This window comes from Aegilops tauschii, chromosome 3, assembly GCF_002575655.3.
Source record: "Aegilops tauschii subsp. strangulata cultivar AL8/78 chromosome 3, Aet v6.0, whole genome shotgun sequence".
NCBI classification, from domain to species: Eukaryota; Viridiplantae; Streptophyta; class Magnoliopsida; order Poales; family Poaceae; genus Aegilops; species Aegilops tauschii.
This window is the reverse complement of record NC_053037.3, coordinates 487,098,392-487,108,405: the sequence shown is the minus strand read 5'-3', so window position 1 is coordinate 487,108,405 and position 10,014 is coordinate 487,098,392. Positions and strand designations below refer to the sequence as shown.

Sequence of the window (10,014 nt, the reverse complement as noted above, 5' to 3'; positions counted from 1 at the left end):
TCCTCGTGAAAACATAAAAAAGAGGTATGCGCGTGATAAAATTCCGACAAAACCCACGACTACGACACAAAACAAAAGATAAAAGGTGGTAAGAAATTGGACTCATCCATTATCTAAGGCAAAACCCATATGTGATCTTACGATGAACCCTTGTAGTTACAAATCCGAGTTCTCACATGAGGCTAGATCATCAATACAAACAAGCAAGAGTAGGGCATTACCTCAATCTGAGGGCCTGGACCTGGGTAATTCTTCTCATGTGCACCATCCGAATTTCTGATGTCTACGCTACACTCAGATGCACATTGTTTGGAAAATAGCACAACACTTTTTATGGTGTGCTTCGAAGAAGTTTATAAAGGTTGGTTGGGCGTCTACAAGTCCATCCACGAGTGATATGAGGCTCATCCATTGGGCGTAACTCTGAGTGAGATTAGGGTGAGACACTTGGTGGCGTTCAGGAAGCCTTGGCCCCCACACCTCTCCAACATAGATTAGCACTCGCAAAGAGTGTGTACTTCGAAATACTTCTTCGTCTCCGAGCTTTTGGTTTATCCTTTTCGTACCTTACTTGTGTTGCTCGCTAGTTAGCTTGTTGCTTTAGCTTTACTTGTTGTGAGCTAGCTTGTTGCATCATATAGGTTGTTCTCACCATAGAGTGCACAACTAGAGAACTTACTTTATCCGCTTTACCCCAAATTTGTTAAGAGATGATAAATTTTGATAGTCTTCTATTCACCCCCCTCTAGTGGACCTCTTTGATCCTTTCATGGAGGTGCTTTGCTCCATCTCTTGCTTCTATGGTCACCGTGGTGGTGGAATTGAAGTAGGGGAGAGTTGGAGGTCCAAGTCATGTGTGTGCTCAACCCTAGTGGTTGCTTGGGAGTGGCTACAACGCCAACCACGCCACTTGGATATCGTCTGCTCCACCACACCATCGGTTCCACTAGTTGAAGGGCCGCCATTCTTATTACTCCCAGAGTCCTGACAAAGGAACTAAAAGGGGGGCAGTGCATCTTCACTACAGATTCTGCCACGAGGTGTCATGGAGGCTTTATCGTCCTAAGTGGTTCCGACCCCGCCTACGACGACAGACGAGGTTACATACGTGAGGAATGTGCTAGAGACCCTATAGGGTTTTCCATCTAGTTGCTGGGCCATCTTTGTAAAAGTTAGGGACCAATTTGTTATTTAGGTTCAATTTCAAGTCCTTTTGTAAATTGTCATGTAACACTGTTTCAATATTAACGCAACTTTGGGTCCTGCTAGACTCCTCTCATTCAAAAAAATGGTAATTAAAGTGGTATCATACAATAATACTGGTCTATGATACGACCCACTAAAATGTGAATATCGTCCATCTAGACTTTCTAAAGAAGGTGGTAATGCACGAGAGTCGGAAGAGCAATCAATATTTAAGACTAAATTTATTGTCTAGCAGCTTGCACTAGTTGAGACGTCATAGTTATTCTGGTGCGAATGAGAAGATAAGAACTACTCCCTCCGTCCCATAATATAAAAGCGTTTTTGAGACTACACTACTGTCAAAAACATTGTTATATTACTAGCAAGATGCCCATGCGTTGCATGGAACATCAAGATGCATTTGTATGAGTAGTTTATTTTATGGGAGAAAAAGATGAACGAGGGAAGGCCTTATTTGCAAATGTGGAGAGGGGTGTGGGTATCTTTTTGCAAAATTGCCATAGTTTCCTTCCTATCCGCCAGATATAAATCGGACGGCCTATATTGCAGGATGGCGGGCACACCATCATCACCAACTCTGTTTTTTATAAGAGTAGAGATACGAGAGGGAGGGAGTAGCAGATTGGCTGAAGGTGTTGGTCCTTGGTTCTATGAGTCTATGTACGCCACGCTCCATGGAAGACAAAGTACTAGAAATACCAATACCAATAGCAATTGTTTGAGTTAAACTGGTTCAGCTAATGCCTCGAGAGGGGTGGCCAATGCTAGCACTATTCCAAACTTCTCCCCCATGTCCACCCCATTTTCCTCCACTTCTTTTGGAAGTTTCCATTCAAACCGGTACAACAGTGTTGCAAGCATCAAATGGACCATGCGCATGGCCAGCGGCATCCCGGGGCAGATCCGTCGGCCAGAACCAAACGGAAGGAGCTCAAAATCCCGGCCTCGGTAATCCATGTCTTTCCCCAAGAACCTCTCCGGCATGAACCTCTCTGGTTCAGACCAAAGCTCGCCGTCCCTGCCAATCGCCCAGACATTCACCATCACACGTGCGCCCTTGGGCACCATGTAGCCCCGTAGCTCCGTCGTCGCTTCGGCTTGGCGAGGTAACAAGAGCGGAGCAGGAGGATGGAGGCGAAACACCTCTTTCACGATGGCCTGGAGGTACTTGAGTTGGCCAATGTCCGATTCCTCGATTTCTGATCTGGAGCCTATCACTTGTGCGAGTTCTTCACGAGCTTTCGCCATGGACGACGGATTTTGTAGCAGCTCAGCCATTGCCCACTCAAACGTTGCTGCACTTGTATCACTTCCAGCGATAAACAAATCCTGGGTCAAACAAACGAGAGGATTCCCATAAGATAACGTGGGGATTAATTTGCCATAAGAGAAAATAGTGTAGATACCATAAGTAATGCGCGCAGCATTTCCCGATCGAGTCCCCGGCCATCCTCCAGGCCGCGGTAGTCGAGCAGCACGTCCATGAAGTCATTCTTGGGCGGCTCCCCGGCGGTGCGCTCCCGCATGCGCCGCTCGATCTGCTCGTCTAATATGGCATGCAGCCGCTTGAACCCCACGGCGAGGCGCTTCCTCAGCCGCTGCGGGTCGAGAGGCGCGACCGCAGGGAAGAAGTCCGACAAGTTGGGCTGGCCAGCGACTTGTAGGGACTCTGAGATCACGGCCATGAACTGCCCCGATCCTCCTATGTCGTCGAGGTCGGCGATGTCGGCTGAGAATATGGTGCAGGAGAGCAGGTTGAGCGCAGTGGTGAACACGACGAGGCTGATGTCCACGGGCGCGCCCTCTCGCGACAGCCGGTCGACATGGGACACGAGCTGCTGCACCTTCTCGCGGCGGATGGACTGGTGCGCGTCCAGGCGGTGCGGCGCGAAGAGCTCCCCCGAGCACAGCTTGCGGAGGGCGCGCCAGTGGGGGCTGCTCGGCGGGAGCCAGCCCATGGAGAGGCTGTCGTAGGCGCACGCGCGGACGGCGTCGGGCACGGAGCGCGCAGAGAAGGCGGCGTCGTGGCGCTGGAGGACGTCGCGGGCGGTGTCCGCGGTGGAGGCGATGACGGTGGTGAGGGCGCCGAGGCGGAGCGTCATGAGCGGGCCGTGGCGCTCGGCGAGGCGCGCGAGGGAGCGGTGCGGCAGGGCGCCGAGGTCGAGGAGGTTTCCGATGAGAGGCCACGAGGGGGGACCCGGCGGCAGGTTGCGGCGGGAGTCGGCGAAGTGGCGGAGAACGTACAGAGAAGAGACGACAAGAAGGATGCACGTTGCGTAGAGGACGAGCTCCATGGTGAGCTCCTCCTCGGTGTGGCGGGAGGTACAAGGAATGTTGGACCGTTGCTCATTACTACTGATGATACTGTATATTTATGTTGTGATGATAGCCGTATCTTTATTTAACAAGGAAGAATGAGAAGGAAACATGGTGCACACTCGAGTATAATTTTGTTCATGAGGCTGCTGTCAATGCATCGGTGCTTAGATGAGGTGCTAAGCATATTAAATAGCTTAGCAGCTATACTTCCCAATGTATAAGTGCTTAGCTTATGGTAGCTAAAATTGTTTCATTTAATGATTTAGCAACTAAAGCTCTTCATATATTGGTGAGCTTCCTTCATTTGAATGTTTTGTCTAGGTTCACGCGCTTAGCTTGTTTCTTTTTGGGATCACCACCCTCATCTCTTTTCTCTTAAATAATTTGCCACATCAGTTTTTTTGTCTACGTAGAAGACTTAGCACCTATATAAAAGGTGGAGTGTTGAGAGGACCTAAATTAGATAGTAACTATTTTATAAGTAAGTATTGTACTTTACCTGACACTTTATTACTAATATTAATGTGATTATGTATAAAAAATGAACATTAGCTTCGCTGTGACAATTTCCAAGAACAATCGATGGAAAAGTGCCGGCAAAACCGAAACGGAAGTCTTCAAATGGCTTTTAAGTAGGAGAAACAATACAAGTGACTAGGTCAAACTAATCCTAAATTAACCGAGGATTCAAGGGATCATTCCTTTGTAGTTTGTCGTTCTCTTCGGAGCAACCGGACATTGCTATGCGCTAGCACGCATGGGCTCTGTTTCTTACTAGATCGGCAACACGCCTTGGCGCGAGGGTGCCGGTCTCAACGATATGGTCAAGCTATGAAAGATCAAACGACATGATGTATTAGTATGAATGCAAGTTTAGCACATGTAACAGGACAACCGATTATCGGATTCAGGAGTAAAAAGAAACATTCACTCTACCAAAAGAGTAACATCATCGAGTTCAACACGGTCATGAGACTGTAAAAGCTAACCCGTCCTAGAAGCAAGGCAGCATCTACTACAATCAAATGATTACAGAAGTTAATTAGCTAACATTGTCTTCAGCAATATGAGCAGGAACATAAGAGAGCAAAAGCCTATCTGCCCTAGCCATATCCAACCCGGTAAAAATATGGTTTATATTCCAAAGGTTCGCAAAAACAAAAGGATCCAAAGCGTCAAAGTCCATTAGAAGCAAGTGGTACATCCTTAATAGGAGATGTAGACATACCAAAAGAAAGCCATGATCAATCATTCATCTACTATTATCTACGGACAATGAGTCGAAGGAATAAGAGCACCCATCATATCTACAGGCCTTGTCCATAATCGTCCATTAGAATTACACAACAAACTAAATATTTCTATCAAAAGAAACTACACAAAATTCCAACATGATGGGCTTGAAAGCTGTAATATTTCAAGGTGCATCCTTATTATGATAGAGATGACCAAAATATATACTGGAATTCTTGTAAGATACATATGACCAAAATTAGAAGATATCATAGCTACACATAATTCAGTCCTCATCCCATAATCTCTCCCATCCATGCATCCTCCAAGTAATGAGGAGTCTCTCTAATCTTGCAGCATAATAGAAGTTCATAAGTTCATATTATTATGAAATCAGAGAGAGAGAGAGAGAGAGAGAGAGAGAGAGAGAGAGACTAAAGTAACAGAACTAAAAGATAGCAATATATTTTTGTAGCAGCAACAACCCAAACAATTAAAATTTGCCACTACAATAAGAAATTATAAGCAAAAGGAATCGTAGAACAGAATAGAAGGAGATACATATGAAATGAATGTAACAAGCACATGTAACCAACTTGATAAGGGTGTGGTATTGGACACTGTTACCCCGGCCTACTCCTATGCAATCAATGATGACTTATGACTCATATCAAGTCATGTCCAATCTATTTGAGGGTAAAATGCAAATAAAGGCCAAAAAAGTACTCCCTCCATTCGGAAATACTTGTCGGAGGAATGGATGTATCTAGACGTACAATTAATAGGTGCAATGGAATACATTATGGATAAAATTGTACTATTTTTTCGGTCCATCTAAGTAAACCTCAAGAACCAAGTTTTAATTAATCATGTAACAATAGGTATGGTTTAGGTGGAAAAGGCTTGAACTTTAAGCATGATATGAGTACCAATCTCAAAAGATAAAAATGTGGTAAAAATGAGGTAAGAAATAAGGGTCTCCCATATTCACTTGCAACTTACCTATAAACTACACATCTTTCCGACACTCGGGACCCATAGAGCTTCTTAGAGCAATCCTATATATCTCGAAAGATAATCACCTGCATGGGCAAGTGAAAAGGCTCCATTAAGAAAATGCAACATCCATCGTAAGTCCTAGACATAACAAACATATCGTTACTACTATTTAACTCGTCAAGACCTGGGACTTTAGAGCTATACCATAAGGTGCTTTCATTGCAATTAGAGTCTGATTCATAAAGTTACTACCAGGAACTTGAAATTATAGCACAACACTCACACTTTCCTTGGTTCATAAAGTTACTATCAAGCACTTGAAAATATTGCTAGAGTTCTAAAGGGACATGAAATAATATTTTTTTAGAAAAGGGGGAGATCCCCGGCCTCTGCATCAGAGAGATGCATACGACCACATTTATTAAAAAGCAAATAATTTCGATAGAGGTCTTGAGGTCTCAAACAAAAGAAAAAAGATGCTCACACAGAGCAGAAAAGTAAAAGTTAAGCCACAACTGGCTGGAAAAATAAAGATAGGAAAACTAATTGCCTATCCTATTACATGACCGCCATCCAAACCGGTTGAAAATAGCCCATGCTACCATCTCCCATCGGATAGATCCAGTAACCAAACGCTCCCTGGCCTCCGTCGGAGTGAGTAGCGACCACATACGGATCAACACAGTGGCTCGGAAGATAACCTGCAAAAAATGAGTATTTGTTGTTCTGTTAAAGACCAAGTCATTTCCGTAGTTCCAAACTACCCATAATAAAGCATATACTCCTACACGAATATGTTTCGCCGTTGCGGAATCTATCCCGTCAAGCCACGTCCCAAATAACGTGTTGATATCATTCGGAGGAGTAATATTAAAGGCTATGTGAACTGTCCGCCATAATTTTTTTGCCAGCGGGCAATCAAGAAAGAGGTGTTTGATGGATTCATCCCGATCACAAAAACTACATCTAGTAGATCCAATCCAGTTGCGTTTTGCCAAGTTGTCCTTAGTTAAAATGACTTGTTTGTGTACAAACCACATAAACACTTTAACTCTCAAAGATACTTTGACATGCCAAACATGTTTTGAACTAGGAATAGAGATAGAGTTGATAACATCCAGATACATGGATTTAACCGTAAACTCTCCATTCCTAGTTAGCTTCCAGCACAACTGATCGGGACGTTGAGAGAGCTGAACATCCATCAGTCGTCTCACAAGATGGAGCCAAACTTCCCAACGGTTTCCGGCTAGCGTTCTCCTGAAGTGAATATTGAGAGGCGTGGACTGAAGTACTGTCGCAACAGATGCGTCTCTCCGTTGAACAATGCTATAGAGAGAAGGATATTGAAGCGCGAGGGGTGCGTCCCCTAGCCATGTATCCTCCCAGAATCTCGTAGAGGTACCGTTACCGACAACAAACTTTGTCCTATTGAAAAAAACTGATTTAACTCTCATGATTCCTTTCCAAAAAGGCGAATCCGTCGGCCTCACTGTCACCTGGGACAAAGTTTTGGAGTGAAGGTACTTATTACGCAGAATCTGTGCCCAAGTGGCCTCCGTCTCTACTGATAGCTTATACAACCACTTGCTGAGAAGACATCTGTTCTTCACCTCAAAAATTTCGATACCTAGACCCCCTTGGTCTTTCGGTCGACACATAATATCCCATTTAGCGAGTCTATATTTTCTCTTCAGATCATCACTTTGCCAGAAGAAGCGAGAACGATAGAAATCTAGTCTTTTCCGAACTCCAACTGGTACCTCGAAAAAAGACAAGAGAAACATAGGCATACTCGTGAGAATCGAATTAATAAGAATTAATCGGCCCCCGTATGACATCAGCTTGCCCTTCCAGCAGCTTAGTTTCTTCTCAAATCGATCCTCAATGCTCTTCCATTCTCTATTCGTTAGCTTACGATGGTGAATTGGTATACTCAAATACGTGAAAGGTAAGGCCCCCAATCCACACCCGAACAATTTTTTATACGCATCTTGTTTCTCATTGGCTCTTCCAAAACAGAACAATTCGCTTTTGTGGAAGTTAATCTTTAACCCGGTCAATTGTTCGAATAAGCATAACACCAGCTTCATGTTTCTCGCTTTTGCCAAGTCATGCTCCATAAAGATGATAGTGTCATCGGCGTACTGTAGGATAGACACACCTCCATCAACTAGATGAGGTACCAGGCCACCTACTTGACCAGCATCCTTTGCCCTTTCTATTAGAATCGTCAACATGTTGACTACAATGTTGAACAGAATAGGTGACATCGGATCTCCTTGTCTCAGACCCTTATGTGTTTGGAAGTAGTGACCTATGTCGTCATTCACTTTAATTCCAACACTCCCTTTTTGCGTGAAGGATTCTACCTGGTGTCTCCAGGCCTGATCAAAACCTTTCATACGCAAGGCCTATTGAAGAAATGGCCATTTGACTTTATCGTACGTTTTTTCGAAATCCACTTTGAAAACAACCCCGTTCAGTTTTTTCGTGTGGATTTCGTGGAGCGTTCCATGGAGGACTAAAACCCCTTCTAGGATGTTTCTGTCGGGCATGAAAGCAGTTTGGGGCTGCTGCACCACAGTGCGCAATCTGCGTGAGTCTGTCAGTCCCAACCTTGGTGAAAATTTTGAAACTTACGTTAAGAAGACAGATCGGCCTGAACTGCTCAATTCTCACAGCCTCTGTTTTCTTAGGAAGCAAAGTTATTGTTCCAAAATTCAGATGAAACAACTGAAGCTGTCCAGAGAATAAATCATGGAACATCGGAATCAAATCCCCTTTAATAATATGCCAGCATTTTTTATAAAACTCCGCCGGAAATCCATCCGGCCCCGGAGCTTTATTATTCTTCATCTGTGAAATAGCTTCAAACATCTCTTCCTTCGAAAATGGGGCGGTCAAAATATCATTCTCTTCTGCAGCAAGTTGAGGAACATCCTCAATCCTCGCCTCATCCAAGGACACGAAATTATCCTCCGAAGGCCCAAAAAGCTGCTTGTAGTAGCAAAGACTTTTTTATCATCTTCTGTAACATAAAGCGACACTTGGGAAGCAAGGTGCAAGAATAGAATTTAGACCTGCATAGGAATCTCAAAGGAGGAAAGAGAGGCACCCACTTTTGGTTATTTTCAGTTTCAAAGAGCTCTCTTAACTTGTCTGCCATTTCACTGCAAGAAACATTTGATTGGAGTGGCATGATTATTAGTGAAAGCATAATAGTAGGAGCTTAAGTAACTGGCCGTCAACCTTATTCGTTCATATTTTTGTGGTGGCGGCCATGGTTCTCCTAAGCACTGAGAATTAAAGAGGGATTTGTTTGAGCGTATTTTCCTCTAGTCTTCAATTGCTGAATCAAAGCAACATATTTATATGATATACAGGGCCATGTATTTTGATATTAAACTGCCCGTCTTAAAGTGCCCACAATATATTACCCCTCTCATTTATATGATATATACTCCATACATGACTATGTACTTACTGTAGTGTACAAGAGGGCAAGCGGTAGGTGAACTGTATGTTGGGTTAAATATAAATAGGGAAGTAAAAGGATGTGACAATACATACCATTAGCAGACAATAAGCATGTATATGTGAAGTGATTAAAATTTAATTAGATAAGAGTTGATCCTATTTGTGCCTTTCTGAAAAATAGAAACCAAGCCACAAATACAATCATTTGGTACCTTGACTACATCCCGGCACAACTATGTCTCAGGAATGTTGAAGGTCCAAAGGGAAAACGGCGGAAACAGAAAACAGAGTTTGTTGGGCACTAATTACATTTTAGCACAAAATACTAATAAATACCTATGCTGATTAGTTAGGAGACCAGGAAGGAAGTACAAACAACACACATCAGCAGATTAAGCAAATACTGTAAATGGCTAGCTAGCTACCATACTGAGAAGCTCACTAACTGTTCTTCGTTCGCGATAGACACGTGCCTAGAGATAGCATCGCACGAAGGTGAGTCGGCAGCGGCAAGGAGAAACAGGGCAGCCGTGTAGCGATGCACTCTTCCGGCCTCCCTTGCTCTTCCATAATTTCAAGGCGACCTCCTCTTTTGTCCCTCCCAAGCCGCAACACACACACATGCTGATCTGTATGTCGAGGTGTAGAAAATGGATCAGAACACACACACGCAAACTGAAAAGATGGAACATTCACTTATAGTTATATGGATCAAAGGTCATAACAATTTAAAAGCAGAAAATTATCCAATGAGTGCAATGAAGGGCAGGCAAACTG

The 10,014-nt window shown here is 43.9% G+C and overlaps 1 protein-coding gene across 1 annotated transcript; it reads right to left on the bottom strand.

The window, feature by feature from the left end:
- Window positions 1-1,929: 1,929 nt before the first annotated feature.
- On the bottom strand, window positions 1,930-3,500 carry LOC109734590 (geraniol 8-hydroxylase-like). The gene is made up of 2 exons (XM_020293796.1): window positions 2,613-3,500; window positions 1,930-2,535 (listed from the first exon to the last, which is right to left on the bottom strand). The coding sequence occupies exons 1-2, from the start codon at window positions 3,498-3,500 to the stop codon at window positions 1,930-1,932; spliced, it is 1,494 nt and encodes a 497-aa protein (XP_020149385.1).
- Between the last annotated feature and the right edge of the window lie 6,514 nt (window positions 3,501-10,014).

Bases quoted from the DNA above. Each gene is read 5' to 3' on its own strand.
- LOC109734590 (XM_020293796.1), bottom strand. From the start codon at position 3,500: ATGGAGCTCGTCCTCTACGCAACGTGCATCCTTCTTGTCGTCTCTTCT. The intron at 2,536-2,612 runs GTATCTACACTA...TGTTTGACCCAG, and splicing joins TGCTGCGCGCATTACTTATG to GATTTGTTTATCGCTGGAAG.